The sequence below is a fragment of the Lates calcarifer genome, linkage group LG6, assembly GCF_001640805.2.
Source record: "Lates calcarifer isolate ASB-BC8 linkage group LG6, TLL_Latcal_v3, whole genome shotgun sequence".
Classification (NCBI taxonomy): domain Eukaryota; kingdom Metazoa; phylum Chordata; class Actinopteri; family Centropomidae; genus Lates; species Lates calcarifer.
The window spans coordinates 19,836,483-19,855,530 of NC_066838.1; the positions used below are offsets into that span (position 1 = coordinate 19,836,483).

The 19,048-nt window shown below is 40.0% G+C and overlaps 1 protein-coding gene across 1 annotated transcript in view; it reads left to right on the forward strand.

Annotated features, from left to right (window-relative positions):
- dlgap4a (discs, large (Drosophila) homolog-associated protein 4a) overlaps positions 1-19,048 on the forward strand; it is an 80,946-nt gene that overhangs the window by 29,086 nt on the left and 32,812 nt on the right. The window contains exon 2 of the mRNA XM_051071325.1: positions 16,528-16,593. Coding sequence (XP_050927282.1) covers positions 16,588-16,593 — 6 coding nt within the window. The 5' untranslated portion in view covers positions 16,528-16,587. The remainder of the gene's footprint in view (positions 1-16,527; positions 16,594-19,048) is intronic.

The window sequence follows — 19,048 nt, forward strand, 5'->3', positions numbered from 1 at the left end:
TTGATCAAGTACTTTAACAATTATCATGAACTGTATCCACACAACAAGTAAATTCATCCATATTTTGAAATACATTTATTTGACTATAATTTACAACAACAATTTACCAGGCTAAATGGAGTAATCTATCAGACTGTAACTGTAACTCAGAGATTTCCTCTTGCCCTGTAGTAGCAGCTGCATCCAGTTTACCATTATGAATAATTCAAACGATACACAAGGCCACTTTTAATTTAGATATTCAGAGCAACTATGTTTACTGCGTCATCCCTTTCGAAGTCAGCACTTTTTTTTCCATTTTATGTTTGCTCAGTGAGGGGAGGGTGAGAGGAAGACAATAAGATGAAAGAGGAGGAGAACATGAGGAAGCATTTATGCTGCAGCAGAAGCAACGGCAGCAGCAAAGATAAAGAGCATGCCTGTGTGTGAGCGAGTGAGTGCACGCTCTCTGCAGCTAGGAGCTTCAGGTAGATTGTTGTGAGATGTGTTGTATTTTGGCATCCTGATGAGAGAGTCAGATGTGGTTAAAAGCCTGAACATCTGTTCTCTGATATCACAGTGACTTAATGAAACAAACAGGGGAAATGGCCTGGGTGTTAGCATTCACACTGCTAAAGCAATCCACAGCATCACTGTAGCATATTATTGTGGCTTCACTGTCAGGCCCCATAATTGATAGTCCTGCCCTCAATTAGAATTGTAATTAGACCTGCTGTTTTGTTGGAGCCATTTAACACTAGGGGGTCAAAGGGGGTGTTTTGTCTGTACAACTTACCCTATAAATTACCATGGTGGCTGTATTTACTGCACTGTACAACAAAATAAACACACATTGTTGTTGGCCTACAACACAGAATGCTGACACAGGTCTTACCCATCATAATTTGACAGTTTTTCTGATTTCTCCTCACACATGCAATGAGAAAGTGGAACTGGAACTGTCTGAGCGAATGAGGTCTACTGTAGGAGATTACAGCAGGCAAAGTTCGATACAGAAGGACTTCTGCTTCTGTGAGCATTCACCTCTCACTGCGGGACATGTCAGTCTGCACTCACAGCTTTAATTATCCAGAAAGATGGCTTTGCTGCCCATCAGGCTCAAGCAGGAGATAGGTGATGGACATACAGGGTAGATGCAGGTGATCCAGAAAACACAGCCAATACTAACCCACCACTCACCTTTCAACATGGATTCTATGTCAAAAATGATCGGCCAGTAAAGGATGATGGGACAAGAGAATGGTGCGACCTTTTTCAATTGCTTCCTCTCCTTAGTATAACTATGTACATTTGGGCTTTGTGGGAATAATAAGGAAAAAATGTCCAGTTTCAGCAGGCTTGAAGAAAGCCAAAATGACTCCTGTCGACTGTTTGCACTTAGAGTAAAACCATAATGGTCTGAGGCCATGCACCGTGTTTTTACTTATTTTGATTCTGCCCTTTTATCAGGGAATATTTTGGACTGTCATTATTTTAGGGAACATAAAGAAAAAGCCTGTGCTGTAAATAATTGATAACTAACCGGAGATGGCTCCCAGTCTATAGTTGGTTTAAAAGATACAACACAAAAAAGTTAACTTGCTGAATGTCAACGGCCAAGTGTAGTGCACACATGGAATTGCATCTATCTAATGGTTTTATACAGAGAAGAGGGTTCAGGACAGTTTTTAGAGAGGAAAAAGACAGGGAAAAAGATGTTGTGTTTGGGAGAGAGCTTAAAAGTTTCTTCTCTCTTTGTAGGAAATCATGCATTTCTAAAAAATAAAAACTAAAAAACAAAAGCTGTGTCCTCTGCCTGCCAGAGCTCTCATCATGACAAATAGTCTTGGCAAAGCCTTTGGCCCCATAATTAACACCAGTCCAATGAGGAGCCATCTCTGCCTGCGACCTGACAGGCCTGTGCCCACATTGGCCTCACACATTAGGGCCAGTGTGTCAGAGCAGATCTCCATTCACACCAATTTCTGTCTGCACAAGGCTTGTCTCTCTGGACCGCCTGCATAAACTCCCCCGGGCATCCCCAGACATACAGTTTCCACCAAGTTTCATGACCTGTTTGATCAGAACGGAGGCCATCAGTATCACTTGCGCTTCCCCATAATGTGTTGACATTATAACATGCATTTATAGACAGTCTAATAATTTTCCAGGCAAAAAAAACATGAGGTAAATACTTCCTAGAACGCCTTTTAGCTATTCCAGACTGAAAACCACCATCTTGTTGTTAAATCTTCCATATCCTCCACTTCTGCACTGCGTCTTGTGACAGAGTGCCTCTTTAGTATGGAGGTGGGGATGGACAAAGGAGACTTGGGAACCAAGGGCTCAGCAAGATTTGTCACATTTTGACACTCGCTTTGCACCAGTAACCCATGCCACACTAGGTCAATGTAATCCACCCCATTTCTGCAGAGAGATATTTCCCAGAGCAGATGGGATAAGGTCGGTGTGCAGCCGGTATCTGTATGTGTGAACCAAAGCTCTGCAGGTTGCACCTTGTAGACAAGGATCTCAAAAGTGAAAAAAAAAAAGTCAAAATCAATGGGTTTGATTTATGCATCAGATCATATTGACTGTGGTAATGATTAAGATTACAGCCAGCACTTTTCATCTATTTTCTACTTATGGCGCGGGAAATACTTACTGGGCACCTGTTGGTACAAGTGAAGATGAACAGAAAACAAGGAAGTAACAAATTTGAGTACAAATATTAATATTCAGTACATACAGAATAATTACAAGGCACAAACAGGGTACCAGCAGACGTACCCTATATGTCCTTTCATAAGAGCTTCATGTAGCACTTACACTTCACTATGCAAAAAAACTTTAATATGCCCTGTAACTATACTGTGATCATTGTGAAAATCCATTAAAAAGATTAAAACTGTATTAATTATTATAATACATACTCTTTTACTTTGCAATTTCTCAAAGTTTAAGTAAAGAATTTTAAATTAGAATCTAAGTAATGTCATCTCACTATAAATGCTGATACCTCATTGCTCCTGCCTTATTACCCATTAGAAATATAATTTTACCCTTTAATTATAAAATGAAATAATTTATTCCTGGGTCCTCCTTAAACACAAAGTTGTTACACCATTATTCCTTAATCTTTTATCTTCTGTCCCTTTACTTTCATATATTGATACTCTGTATCAATCACACAATAATTTGCAGGCTGTAATCTTAAGTGAGGTGTTTCCCAAGTTTACTTTTATCTTCTCATCTTTCTGTTAATATCTCTCATTACCCAAATACAAAAGCTCATCTCTCATCATCATCCATTGCTGCCCATTAACAAACCAAATGGCTTAAGTTTAAATCTTAGAATAAGAAGTGGAGTGACTTTACCCTTCACCGGCTCACACCTGGACCGCACACACAGTGAGCTGCAAAGACAAAAAAAAAAAAAGTAACTTTGAGAAGCCGTCTCAACTCCATACTCTGTGGCATTATCACCTCCCCTTGGGATGCTCTGATTAACGATTCCTAACCACAGAGATTTATGTGCTGCTTCTTTTACATAATTCCTTATCTCTGCTGCCATGAATAATTCATGTGAAACTGGAGAAGTGAGAAGACACTGTGCTAGAGAGGGCTGGGAGATGAGCGAGGACATCTTGCCTTGTCTTTGTTGTAAGTTTGTGACCTGAAGTAAATGCTGGGTTTATAATTAAAGCACTTTCCAATGGAAAAATAAAAGACAAGTCTAGTCTTGTTCGGGCTTGAAATTATATCATGGCAACTTCAGCCTCAGAGTTAAACAATCAGTAATAATTGTATAGTACATAATTTACTTCAGTTGATTAATTGTGTAATAGTACCCAAAATAATGGGGAATCATGGTAGAAAATGGACACAATCTAAAACATGTTTTTGTCATGTCAAATGTATATTTCGTAGCATTTCCTTCAGTATGTTGCAGAGATTGGGATCACTTTCCCATTATACATGGATACACTTTCATTAAACTGTTTCAGCATTTTGTGCTTAGCAACACTTAACATCTATTGTGCCCCTGAGCATGGCAGCAAACTCTTACTATATTTTTAAAAAATTAAAAATTCAGTAAGCCCAGTCTTAATTTACATAATTGGAAAGCGAATGGCCTCCTTTATTATTCTATGGTTGTTCAATGCCTCCTGCTTGATGACCTTTGACCCCTTTCCAGACGATTTTGTGACCACTTTTGATGTGGTGTTGTTGTCTGAAGCTCTCGGTAAATAAACAGTTGTTAATCCTAATGTTGGCTATGTAGTAATAGCAAAAAATTTTGTGGTATTGTTTCCAAGATCAAAAATTAACTTTCTGTAACTTTACATTGTGACTGACAGGAATAAAGTACATTGACAGAGTTACTTTTGTCCACTGGGTAAACTTGTAAAGCTTTCACGTCAACTTGCTTCATGCTACAGACACAAGAGTTTGTCTTGTGTCTCCTGAGCCATTCTGATTCAAATATTCTGACTTATTTTGTGTAAAGTATTCAAAGTTTTGGTGAAGGCTTCTTCCTTCTTCTTCTTCTTCTTCTTCTTTGAAATCAATTCAAAGTCCTGACTGTCAGAAAAATAGCCAAACGATTTTGGGTTGGAGCTAAGCCTTCTTTTGCCTTTATGCATTTTCAATCTCAATCTCTAAATCTTTCACACAAACTCCTTTTCTCTCTGTCGGTCTGCCTCTCTCTTCTCTTCTCTGCTTTCCTTTATTTTCCCTTTTCCATTCCTCTCCAGCCTCGAAAATCATTGATTCAGCCATCTACCAGAGAAAATGTCTTGGCGAAAAAAAAAAGAAAGAAAGACATGAAGGGTTGGTAGAGACCTTGAGGGCCTATTCATACATATACAATGACAGAAGGTTTGCTAAGGTCTCCTGGGTTTAATGTGTTTGTGTTTAATCCCCTCAATTTATGCAGACCATGAATGGCTTTCAAGGTAACCTGTTTGTTGTGTCTGTTGTGTGCAGTTTGGTTTTGTGCTATTAAAGATGTAAAATTCTTGCCTAATGTTCCTGGTTCAGCTTTGTACTCACATCATAAAAACTGTTAGAGGGGACTTTTATTAATGCTTAACAATTTGGAACAGGGTCAACTTGACGGTACATTTGCCGCACTTGACGGTTATGTGTTTGTTTGTCCTAAGCATTTTAACTTGGGTTTAAAGCCATAGATTGTGTTGTAAAGCTATGTAACTCTTTTAAAATGTATCCATCTTTTCATTAATGAAAAGAAGAGAAAATAGCCTCTGTGGAACTCATAAAATGAAAACTAAGCTCAGAGTGCAACAGTCAAACAGCAGAGAGGACTGCACATATCTGAGATTAAATATCAGAGGAGCTGTAGTCTTTATATCATGCCCACAATGATCCTGGATGAGGACTGAAATATTTCTTCAATGTTGGATTGTAACTCAGGTCATAAACCTTGTTAATTAAAATTCCAGGTAGACTTTTATTAACCAGTAATTCAGTAACATTTCATTCACAGTCTCTGCCTCATGTACTATGCGTAGGTAGCTTTAAACCTTTTAAAGAAATTTGAAAAAGCTTATTTAAACTGGTTTTCTTACATTTATAATGGATTTAGTTTAGAGGCAAAAACTTGGTCTGTTTCTGTCTTTGTGGCTGATTTGTCAAATTGCTTTGCTTTGCTTTGGCTGATGAAACTTTGATAGCATTTCATAAGAGTCTGACATCCTGTACAGAAATCAAATTTTCTGCTGAGGGCTGTTGGTAGGTCGACTTCATTACCTTTGGACAGAGCTAGACTAGCTGTTTCCTCCTGTTTCCAGTCTCTATGGTAAGCTAAGTCAGCTGGCTGCTCACTTCAGATTTAGTGTACAAACATAGGAGTGGTATCAGTGTGTTCATCTAACTCTCATCAAGAAAGCAAACAGTATCTCCCCAAAGTATCAATGTTTCCTTATTATTTCTTCAGTAGTTTATCCTGATAAGTGGTATGCTGTTTCCAAAGAGACATTTTGCTGTTTAATTTTCTCTTAAAAAAAATATGTTGTTGTTGTGTTTGACCACTCCATGAATTAAGGATGTATTCAGTGATAACTAAGAGACTTACTACATTTCTGAATAGATAAGATGTGGTTTTGTTTTTACATCTCCAGAAAATATTGTGCACGATAAGCGATAAGAGTTTATACAGTGTAACAAATGCTGAGAGCATCCATACAGGAAGCTGTCATATAGATATAGCTGCATGAGTTTGAGTCTGAATAGTGTGTCTCTGCTGTAGGAGGATCTATTATTTAATTAATCAACAAACAAAATCAATAAACACCTTATTATTCATGAGTGAATCTATTTGAATAAATAATGCACTGCTGATTGAACATAATGCATTTCCTTTAGTCTCATCATGGACAAACTTCTCTAAGTGCTGACTGTGTTCATGCTGCTGTTTTTGCACTTCACTTGAGAGTTGATTGACTTCAGTCGAAGCCTAGAGTATATAAAAAAAGTAATGACGCAAGTGCAGGTCTTAATTTAAATGAAATTCATCCGCTGGAGATTAAAGTGAAGACCACTGTCTCTTGATCTCAGTATCATTGTAAGTGTGATGAAGAGACAAACCACCATGACCTCTGACCCCTCAACCCAAAGGCACAAATGAGATACAGCTTGAAAAAGGATGTGACACGTTGCATATAAGCTGAGGTTTAGGCTCCACTGAGGGTTAGAGATCAGCACTCGGGTAATGATGAACTCCAAAGCCGCCTGCTGCCACGCTGACAGGCGGTTTTCCTTGAGCTGATTGGCAGAGAGGTCAGGGTTGATGGAGCTGTCCAGGGTCCTGACCTTTGGTGCTGATGAGGAGTGGAGCATCTCTTTTGTAAGCTGAGCAGCACAAAGCACACAGCAATTCGAATCATTTAATACGATGATGCCTGTTTGATGTGTGATTTAGGTCAAATACTTAATTCCACATACATGTTATTATCCCAAATATCTGTCAAAGTTAATACACATCGCACATTCTCCACAACACCATGCTTTTTGTTTTCAGCTGTCTTGCCATCATCAGGGTGATTTCAGTGGTTCTTTCTTTTTTCCCTATATACTGTACAGTCTACTGACTACTACTTATTATGTAATTGATAAAACACCATAAATGAAAAGTATGAAAAGTAGCACAAAACAATACTGCAGAATTTGTTGCCTTGTATTTAAAATGGATATTCAATGTTTTTAGCCGCTGATGAAAATGAAAGATTGCACTTGTTGAAGACCATTGTGGATGTGATGTATTTATGGCCATTTTATTTGTCTTAACCTCTAGGCTCTAGGGATAGCATTGTTGTGCTGTTGGTCAGTCTGTCATTTGCATAAACATCCCTGGTCCGCAGAGGACAGTTTAAGGACTTGGGTGATCCCCTAACTTTTTATTCAGCTCCATTATGAGGTTGTCTGTGGTTTTTAGTATAACTTTGCAACAACTACAGATATTGATGTCCCCCTCAAAATGAATTGTAATCACTTAAGTGATCCCTTAGCTATTAGCCTCTTAGCCTCTTCTGCTATCGTCAGGTAAAAATATCTGTTGTCAATAACTCTGGTTTATGACCAAACACCTGAAAAACTGTTGTACTTTGTAAACTAAAATAATAAACATAACGAATATCGCGGCTACTTAACATTAACATGTTAGCATTTTCATTGCTAACATTTGTCATGTTAGCATGCTGATGTTTATATAGAAATCAGCTCCAAGCATCACTGTGCCTAGTAGCGCCTCATAGAGCTGCTAGCATGGCCATAGCCTCTCAGTCTTATTTAAGTAAAGGATGCTGATAATGTTGTTTTATTTTTGTATAGCTGGTATTTATGGTGATGTATCAGTCACATAACCCATCAGTCAACTGCATGAAAAAGGTAATAGCTTCAGACACCATTGAATATGTCCTCCTCCTCTGCTCCACCACTGAAGTCTGAATTTGCATCGCTGCTCTGGGCCAGGAGGCTCTGCTGCGTTACACCAGCTGTATATTTGAATTTTCAGACAGGCAACAAAGAAGGGTTGCACCAGCAGAGCCACAGTGCCACAGATCTTGTGAGAATGGCCTCTGTGTTGCTGCCTCCTTTGGAACATTGTTCCTATTAATCAGAAAGCCATTTGTGATGCCGCATTAAACCCTCAGATGTCTAAAATGTGACAAATGATGATTACCTGGGGGAAATCGATGATGATCACCACACTATTAATGGTCCCTCTGCAGGAACAGTATCCATCGATGTACTATTCTGGCAAGATTCACCAGCAGAGAAGGAGCTCTAATTTAGAACTAGCTTTGTGTCAGGTGATTCACTTAATCACCAAGGTTTGAGAAAGGGCCACATTCTAAAAAAACAGTGCTTGTATCTGCTACCTCATGCCTCTTTTGACAACAAACAGACTTAACAAAAAGAAAACAAAACCTGCATTGTCTTACCCCAGCCAGTGTGGATACAATTGAGAGCAGCTGGTGAGTCAGACTGTGTAGTACTGCAGATAGAAAGAGTGAGGAAGGAGAGGGGAGTGAAACACTTGATAGTGTGCAGTTGCTGTATTATAGTGAGTTTCTTCAGGGTCAGAAACATACTCACTCATCACTTATTGTCCTTGGCCTCTCTCAGGTCAGCCAGGGGCAATGAGCTCAGTGGCATTGACTGCCACGTCTGTGCAGCCATGTGATAGTCTCACCAACACTTTTCTCTGGAGGGGGGGGGGGTAAAATCCATATGTCACCTGCAATTTATGGTCTGCTTCTATGCATGTTCCCTCATATGAATAAGTTATCATACGTGTGCAAACAGCGCTTTGAGGTGGTTAGATAATGGCTTTAGTGTTTGTGTTTTGTACGTGTGTGTGTGACATCAGGTGTGTAGCGTGCACAAGGGCCAGGGGGTGGTCTTTACTTATGCATGAGGCAGTGGTTTTCCAGCTGATCACTGATTTGATTTGCCATGTGAGATCACCACTGACACTGACTACAAAAGCTGTGCTGGAAAAAAGAAGAGCGAAAAAAAAGACCCTTACAGTGAAAACATCAGTATTCATGTCGTGAGAATATATTTGCACTTTTATCAGTAAGTATATTTTCAGAGATAAGTATTTTGTGTGTTTGCTTTAGACCATTTGCTCCTTTGCTTTTTGCTCCATGTGATTCAGCTGATGTGGCTGACTGCAGGACATCGGCCTCCCTGACCTTTTGGACTGCTTCAGCTCCACCATGTTCACCAGCTAGTAGATGACTTTGTCTGTGTGCTATTTGGTGTTGTGCAGGTGGCATACAATAGATTTATCAGAGCTATAGACAGTTGCTGTAGAAGAAAAATGCAAAAATGCTCCATTGAGCTGAGAGGAGCAACAGAGTTGAGTGATAATTCTCTGTTTGTTTGTGACTATGAGCAACCCCTTTGTTACTACACATAGCCATGTAATCTGTTGTTAATGTAAAATATTGATTATAGCTGCTTTAATCTAACCACAAATGTCAAATATTATCTACTCTCAGGTGTGACATTCTTAAATTGAACGTCGGGACTGACTGACATGAAGATGACACCCTGAGCTCTGTGAAATTAGGGATTTTTCGCCACCAAATGATTAAAGGAGCCCTATGCATTTTCCTTTTAAAAAAAATGTTTTAGTTTATATTCAGTGTTACTCACCAAAATGCACTGTGAATATCCTTGCAGCCTAACAAATATGTTAAACAGATTTCTTAACTCTTTTTTCTTTCTTTCTTTTGAATTTTGAAACATACATTATTTTTTATCTATGTTTTCTTGCCAGCCATCTTCTTCTTCCCTGCCCTTTCTTGTGCCTTGTTGTGTTTGTTGGTGTATCATCACCACCTGTCGATCAGCGGATTTATATGAAATAAATGGCAGAGATGTTGTCTGAGTCGCGCATGTCTGCACGCTCACAAAAACACTGATCCATAATGCTACTAGTGTTGAAAAAAAGTGTCACAGGGTACCTTTAAATAAATTTTAAAAATTGGCAGATTAATTGTATTGAAAGTCACTGTTAGTTCCAGCTGTAGTTAAAACCATAAGTGTAATGGTTTAATTGCAATCTGGACAGGTTATAGCACTTGCTTGTCTGCGCGTGTGTTTGTGTGTGTGTTGCCTGTTGTTCAAAACTGACACCAGTGTTGTGGTGGAGGTGTGAAAGAGGTTAGGAGAGCCTCATTGTCCTTCTGCAAAGCAATCACAGGACCAGAAGAAGATTGTGTGTGTGTAGAGAAAGGAGAACAGACAGCAGGAGGAGAGTGTGTATGAATTTACAGTATGTGTTTGTGTGTGTGTGTGTGTGTGACAAAGGAGAATGGTAGGAGGAGGAGATAAAGAGAGAAATAGGTATAAGAGAGAGGGAGGAGATTGGGGATGGTGAGAGAGAAGGAAGAGAGGTGGCAGGCAATAAAGCACCCCATCAATCTGGTAAATGAGTGTCCTTCCAGTAGAGGGTACTCTGAGAAATGCAGCCTGCTCCGTGTTCATCAGTCACAGGTTTAGCACTCATCCGCGCTATCTCACCCTCGGCTCCGACACTTCCTTATCGGATAAAGTAGCAGTTGAACAAATGCCCGGTCTGTGGGTCACTCTGCCAATTAGACCTCATTTACTTACAGTGTGACCACGTGCTACCTTGAAGGATCACATCAGTGCCAGTGAGGCTTTTGCTTAAATTATCACTCCATGCAATTGACACTTTTAGTCCATTTGTATGTGTAATGTATTGATCAACCTCACTTTGGCTACAAGCATCAACAACACTCTTACGTCTCTTTATATCTGCATAGGCTTTTTCTTCAAGGGCAATTTATTTTGTTGCCAGAGTTAGAAAGTTTACTGTGGGTTTTTTTCTGAAACTATGACTTGAAATGTACAAGAATATTTTTTTTGTCTTACCTTGACTCTGTCAGATGTGTGCAGTACAATAAATCTGACTTATCTATCTCATCTATTTATCACCTGACAGTGCAGTTCCTCTCATCTCTATGGATCATTTTAGCATCCTTAAGATCAGTGTTTTGGTTTTAGGGTCCTAAGCTGTATATATTGTATATCCCTGAGGAGTGGAGGCCACACCAAGGCTACAAGCAGAGTGTATACAGTATTTTGACTTTGTCTGCTGGATGTGTGATAAGCAACAGTTTGAAAACACATTGGCCACAACAACTTCAAAAATCAATTAATGCAGGTTTAACATTTGACACTTTTTATTATTGTCTATAAATAACTCAAATAAATAAACAGAATTTTCTTGTTTGTGGTGATCTGCCCACAGATACAGAAATTGAAAAAGTTAGAATCCCAACATTACGTAAACCTGCAATAGGTGATTTTCAGCCACCTTGGGGACAGAAACAGAAACATACTGCTATCACAACACTGACAGACTGTCACCTTTCAAGTTGATAATATTAGTATATTAGCTGTTACTTATTTACACATCCTGCAAAGCCGAAGGAACATTAGCTTCAGTCTGGAGTTTTAGGCCACTAGACCAATACTCACTCTCCTGTTAGCTCTGTTTTTGGTCTCTACCACCCTCTGATGCTCTTTTGTTGCCAAATGCTTCACTGCAATGACTAACTTTGCGTGTCTGTCTACTGTCTGGTGCTGAGCAGGAAGTGTGCAGTGGGTTTTTAGAGCTGCTACAAGAGCAGCCAGAGTGAATCAGAACAGCAAAATTGAGCCATCATCTGTACGAGTGAGTGCTTTCACACACGTGTAGTCACGTGATCCATTTTAATATAAATACATTGATTATAGCTACAGTAGCAGAGAATACTATTTGCCTGCATGGTTTTGGCAGACATCAATCTGAAAGTCAGGAATCATACCATACCATACTCGACACTGAATTTATCCAGGTAGAGATTTGATTGTTCTGTGTGTCAACATGAAGCAGGTTTCTATGTAAAGAACAGAAGGCACAAATACATGCAGCCACAGATGGACAACCTTCATAAAAACTCAAATCTCTGAGGAGCTTGAGATGCACATTTGAAGAGTTTTTAGTGTCGGTCTTTGCTAAATAAAACGTCCTGCATATTTGGAACCTTTTGTAATTTTTTTTTGTTCAGCGAGAAGTAGAATGCTGTTGTCAAGGCTCGAGCATTGTTGGTGGAATTGTTTTGTGATGATATGATGCTTGGAGCTCGGAGCAAGCCAAGCGTTTGTCATTGTTGTCACAAGTATTGTGACTCGACCACACAATCCCATGGCTGTTTGTGTTGGTGACAATGTGAGAATCAGTAATACACTTCTGAGATGAATGTTAAGACTCTACTCTGTGCTCACTCAATGATGTGAATGTTTGATATCACTGTCAGTCACAGAGTCATAAAGAGAGAAATTATACACAGACTAGAGTTAAATGAATTGGGGATATTGCTGTTTATGTCTGTGAGCACATAATATAGATATAAAATATGCCGTGTGCTATTGTTTGTTGTGCTCAGTCTCAACACTTTCTACTGCCATGTATTAACTGTCTTTTCCTTTACCACTTAGATAAAGAAATATTATTTCTTATGGGTATTCCTTATCATTCAGTGTTTTTACCATAACATAGTAAGTGAATGAATGTTTCACAAATCAATTTTTTTTCCCCTGGAGAAATACTACTTGAAAAATGTCCAGTGAATACTAAGACATTTCTTAACTGATTTTTTCCTTCACAAACATGATATTGTGTTCTTTCTGTGTAAGAGTAAGTTGGACTGTTCCCAAACAGCAGAAGGAAGGAGTCATTGTTCTCCATGTGTAACTTTAATTAGCGTCACATCTTTGAATAATAAAACAAATGGCTGTTAAATAAGTGAGAATTGTCTTAACAGTAGATGTGCACTTGACTGTAAGCACCTTGATGGAAGAATGTAACAAATGAAAAATAGGATTAAACTACCAGCAGCTCAAAGCTTCGATTCATCATACGTATATACACGCTTGTACTGTAGCTTCTAATATTAAACTCAAAGATTTTAGTTCACAAGTATCCAGATACATCAATGGTTTGTGAGACAACAGGCCACAGGTTTAAAGAGATGTCTTGTCCTTTTAGCTCTCTGTGCTTGTTTTGTGTGTCGTTTTGGTCATTTTGCATCAGCTGCTGGCATTCATGCATACTACCATCATGATCAGTCATTTTGTGTCTCTTTTTGGTCACTGTCTATCTTTTTGTTGCTGTTTTATGTCTCTTTGTGGCCTTTTTGCATGCTCTGTTTGGTCTGTGTAATGATTTTGAGTCTCTTTATAGTTGTTTAATTTACTTCCCAAAAACAAAAGTTTGCAGTTACTCCAAATAGAGTGTGTGTTCCTGACTCCATGGGCCCCTGGGCCTGTGCCCAGTAGGGCTGTTCAGTAATCCTTCCATGTCCACGTATCCAGCAAAATGCAAAATCCTAAACAAACACTCTAATCATCAGGAAACCAGGGTACCCACTACATCCTCTGTGTGGTGGTGAGATTCCACCAACATCAGCTTGAATTGTAGAGAAATGTGAAATTGCAGCAAGAGCAGCAACTTAACAACCTTCAGCTGACCTATAAAGGTTACATTGATGGGCAGTTCAGATCCTCAAAGAGGATCAAAGGAAAATTCTTCAGTCACTTAGCGGCGTCAGCGCATCCAGATGTCTCAGCTGGTTCAAAATGTTTCACTGATAACAGTAATTTACTCAATGCTGTGATTGCCTTTAATAGTTGCTGTGATCCTGTGGCCCACACACCTTTTCACAGCTCACGGCTCTGTGTCTGTGCCCAGCAGCAGGCTCTGGGAGACAAGAGTACCCAGGAGACGGGACCCAGCTCAGCGCTCTGTCCTACAGCATTAAACAGTCCCACAGGAATGGACTCTCACTTCCCTTCTGCTTTTCTTTTAAAAGCTGCAACACTGGGCCATCTGGCTGCAGATGAAGCAGTAGAAACCTGTCCTCTGCTTTGGTCTGTCATCCCCTCAGCTCCTCCGAAGTCCTACTAAAATTTAATGCACACAGCATACACATCTATCATCTCTGTAAACGACCTGCCCTGGTTGAGAGGAAGAAATGTTCGTGGTTTCGTGATTTCATCCTCTATTTTTGCATTAGTTTATAATACTATTTGCCCTCTGTTTATGTAGATATTTTCATAGAGATCAAATCTTTGCAGTGAGCAGCAGTGTTCTCCTTCTTATCAAACTTCCAAACACACATCATGTCCTGCTCCTTAGTTTGTTGAATAAGCGACCAACAGTACATTTAAAAAAACATGATTACACGATATGACGTGATTTTTTATTGCTTGCAGATATAGAAAAATCCAACATAGTCCCAAGATCTTAAAAAAAAAGACATACAGCATAAAACAACAAACAATGAAATACTGAAATTCCAAATTATAAATAATCCAAAAATAACACCAAAAATTAGATACGAAACACCCACATCAAAACACCTATGTAACAAGAAGAAATCTGATTTTTAGCTGTAGCTCACCATAACCCTGTAACTCTTGTCCTTCATGCTGGCCCTGACATGTCCAGTGAGTTGACACGTGTTTAGCTGCGCTGCTCCACATGTATTGGTCTCAGGTGATTGTCTCTCTTTTCTACTACTTTCTTCACCTCAGTATCAGTGAGGCTGTGCACTCTTTGATTACCTAAGGTGTCAGAATCACTGAAATAGTGCTCAACTAGTCGTTGGTCAGGAGAATTTTGTGCCTTTGGCCAGTGCTGTTGCCATAGTAACAGCCCTTAGGGTTGTGGGTAATGCAGTGTTAGACGTATCAGACTAACTAAAACGCAATTTCTCAGAAACACAGTTGGAATGTTAACATATATACTGTGTATGTGTGTGGCTGGTGGTCACATAATTCTCTAATGTGGTTTAAGTGTCCAAAATGAATTTTGATTTCAAATTTAGCTATATTTCTTCTATCTTTAGTACAGTATACTTCCTATCAGAAGAGTACTCTCAGAACTGTGCAGCAGCACAGTCCTACACCGTACTTTATATTTCTGACTATGGATTTAAGATGTCTTACTGTCTGTAGATGAAGAGTGAAGCCTTAGTTATTTTATTTTATGCCTTGATCCCATTCCATTCTGTTTTATTCTACTCTTACGGCTTTAATTATAAAAGGCTTTGTCTTTCATAATGAAACAGCTCTTCCCTTTATCACTGGGGAAGTTAAATATGTAGATGCTCTACTGTACTAATAATATCTCAGTGTGTTAGTAAGCACATTGTGACCTGTGAATTTACAGTATGCATATACACGTGACCCTGGATACTTTTATAAACTGAAATAAATTGAAGAAATGCAAAGAAAATCTGTGCATGATAAACTTAACCTCCAGCTGCTGGAAGCTTAAAGTACAGCATCTAAACCCACAGACAGATGTTCTATTTTCACTCTGCCTGCTCCATAGGCTTAGCCACTCATCTTAGCTCCAAGATGGCAGCATAGTCAAGGATAAATTAGTCTGACACTCCAGTGGCTAAACACTGCCCATCATGCCCCCATCTTGTTTGCTTCCGTTGATCCACATTTACTCTGCTTCATGTGCCTTGGTGTCAAGCATGCATGGGATCACAGACCAGCTGTAGAGTACTGAGTGATGAGCTTTGTCAGCAGTGAGATGGCAGCAGTAGCAATGGAATAACTCCCAGCACTCTCCCAAGATGGAGCTACAGTGCGTCATCTGTGAGACGAGCACTGCCCACATTGGCAGGGCACAGTATTCAGCTTCCACTGCTAGTCCGTCATCGCTGCTAAAGGGTGTCTGTGACACGTACTCAACAAGATCTGAGAATGTTTTAAAGATGACGGCTGGGGCTTGCATCTTTCAGGTCTCCCACCATCAGTTTTAATCAGACAAAAAATTCCAGGCCACACTTTTTGTGCCAGGATACTCCTCCAATTAGATGATGTGCTTGTTGCCCACTTATTGCTGACGGAGTAGGAAGCTCACCACACCACTGGCCAATGACGAAAAGTCAGTAGGATACAAAATGTTCATGGTGACACTGCAGCTAACAAGCTGGAGCTGTTTAGTGTCCTTGTCTCCCTGTCAGCAATGAAGTTAAATGGGGTCTCCAGCTTGTGCAGGACAGAAAACTGTAATGACCAAGGATGTTGCAGTTGCCATGGGCTGCATTACACCACACAGTGTCTTTTTTTTTTCTTTTCTTTTTTTTTTTTTTTAAAAAAAGAGCTGAAATATCCTAACTTTGACAAGGCATGGGGTTTATTCCCAAGAGGACAGACAAGGGCAGAGCTGTGGCCTCAGTCATTGTGCATCTCTCTGGCCCCCAACCTGTCCTCTTGCTGGGTGACCAATGCTCCCTCTGTTGAATCTTCATAGTCCTAAGGGTCCTATCACCAGCCTGCTCTCACTGCTGGTGAAAAAGAGGGTCTGTTTCATCCACCAGTGGCAATGACTCTGTTCAAATATTTGTTGTTGAATGTGTCTGATGCTCGGGCAATGTTCTTATCAGTTTAACTGTTTTTTTTTTTCTTTCTTTTGTCCTGCAGTTGTGGCCACCAAGGAGCTAGATGGAGTTCCCGCATCTGAAGTATCCTCTTCCTCACTGAATGCATGTGAGTCAGATGTTTTTGTTACAGAGCATGTGAAGGGGAGATCGACCCCTCTCTACTGCAGTTATCTTTGTGCTCAACTCTGCTGGCAGTGTGTGGCTCCAGACGAGTGACTTAGGGATGAATTCAGTGTCCGAACTTGATTTAAAAATCCTAAGTTTAGTTTACTTACATTTCCTCAACACTAAACTACTCCAGTTAAGACGCTCTCTCACACTGTAGTTCAGAGAGGTTGCACATTTTGGTTTGGTTCTTCCAGGTCACCTTCAATGACAGATATGGGAGACCTGATCCACCACTGGAATGGGTTATTACCTCACCAAACACATTACATGTGCAAATGGACAGCAAGAGCTATTGGCGGAGAGGGAAATTATTGTCCTCTAGTGACCTCACTGCCACAGATGATGCTGATGTACAGATAATTCATTGGAGGGTGTGAAGGAATCATTTGCAGGCTGGATGATTTGTCAACGTCAGTTTGGATTGGGGCAGTGTAGCAAGAGGTTGTGCTGGTGGTCAGGGTTAAGGCATAACAATAAGGGAAGCTTAGAGCATGTTGACTTATTTGCATTTTTATCTTTGTTTCAGTATTAAGAATTGATAAATAAATTTTATTTTTTATGTTTCCTTTGTGGATTTTGTTCTTGATTTTTGCCCAAATAAAGGACTTGGATGTCTAACCATGCTGACCTAACATTCAACACTAATAGTTATGAATGTGATCCAGTGGCTTCTTCTGATCCTATTACTCCCATTGCTGGCTGTATAAGCTTTGATGTTCACTCTAATTAGACCACTTTGCAGCTCTTTTTAGAAAAAAATATCTGCGCATATTCAATATGACCTTGGTGTAATCCTCACAACAGTTCCTGCTCCTGTTTAAGTGTGGCTCTTAATTGACAGATGTGTTCCTCCTCCAGCCCTCCTCTCTACACTGCCTGACCACGGCTGCTGCAGTTGAACTGCTCCACATGGTCATGTGCAGTACACACTGAATCCTAAATCCTGATACTGTTGGATGCTCTAATCCCTTCACACTACAGAGAGCAAAACAGCATATTAATTTCATCTTGTTTCTAGTGCCGGGGCCAATTTGAGCAGCTAGGGACAACTGCTGTGCGCCTGCCCTGATCTCGCCTCCCATAGGATTTACATGGGACTATCTTTGAGAAATCCATTTAATATGACACCCCAGGCTGGAATATGATCTAGCCAAAGCTGTTGTGGTTTATGGCAATGCAACTGCAAACCACCATAGTAGCAATATGTTGCTCTTTAGACTTGAATAATTACATCATAGGTCAATTTTCGGGGCATGTTTTTACTCAACATGAGGAGTCTCTCTTGCCTTCATGAAGAAAACGATGCAGAAAATTCCTGACCTGAGTGCACACCAGCAATGAGGTTCATTATTTTACTCTATGTGCACATGTTTAGCCGATTTAAGGTCACTGTCCTGCTCCATATTGGAGAAAGTCCCACTTAGGGGGTCAGCTAGCATTGAACGAGATAAACCCCACACCACACAGCTCTCGATCAGGCGGATAGATTTAATCCAGCCTGCAAAGAATTAACCCTGATAGTTTGAAAATGGGTTGGAAATGCAAAGGGCTATTACGATACAGTTGTGCACAGCAACGTGCCAGAGAGCAGATTAGTTTAAAACTCAAACAAAGCTCAAACAAAGCAATTGTATTACTTCCTTTGGCATAGTACTGTTTGTAATGCCTTTTCTGTTTCCAGAGTAGACTGAAGCATTTCCTCTCTAAGCCTGAGCCCCTGGGACTATTAAAGCTTTGACAGCATTTTAAACGAGCGCTGGTGGAGGATTCACCCTGCCAGCCACTAACCAATAGCATGCAATAATTCCCCAGGGCCCAGGCACTGTGCTGAATGTATGGGTAGCATGTTTTAACAGTGTAACACTGGGCTGTGCTTGCTTAGCATGCATGACACAACAGCACATGACTGCAGAGGTTAACGCGTGCAGCTTATTGGGTACTTTATGTCTTGTTTCGCCTGAGACCAATACAGTGTCAAAGTCATTTTATCAGGGAGGGAAGTTCACAGCTCTCAACACATGCCCTACAGCTTCTGCTACAGTTCTGCTTTATGAAGGCAGAAATACAGAGATGAACACATGCAACATCATGTTTTTTTCCTTTCAAGTCTAGAATTTACCTTTTGCTGTTAGGTCTATTATCTTATTAATAGTCTAATCTTACTAACAAGTGATGGTGGTGATTTACGCCTCTCTACATTCATACACCATTGCATGGCTATCCAATGAGCCAATATTAGGATTACAGCCATTTTTTAAATTTTAAATTGAACCCATAAATATTCGCCCTCTATCCAGCACCATGCCATGCATTCAATCTTGCAGAGTCACTGAACTGGATCTTTGTGGTCAGGCAGTGCTGAAGCTCTGGCACAAGATGTTGCCAAATGAAAA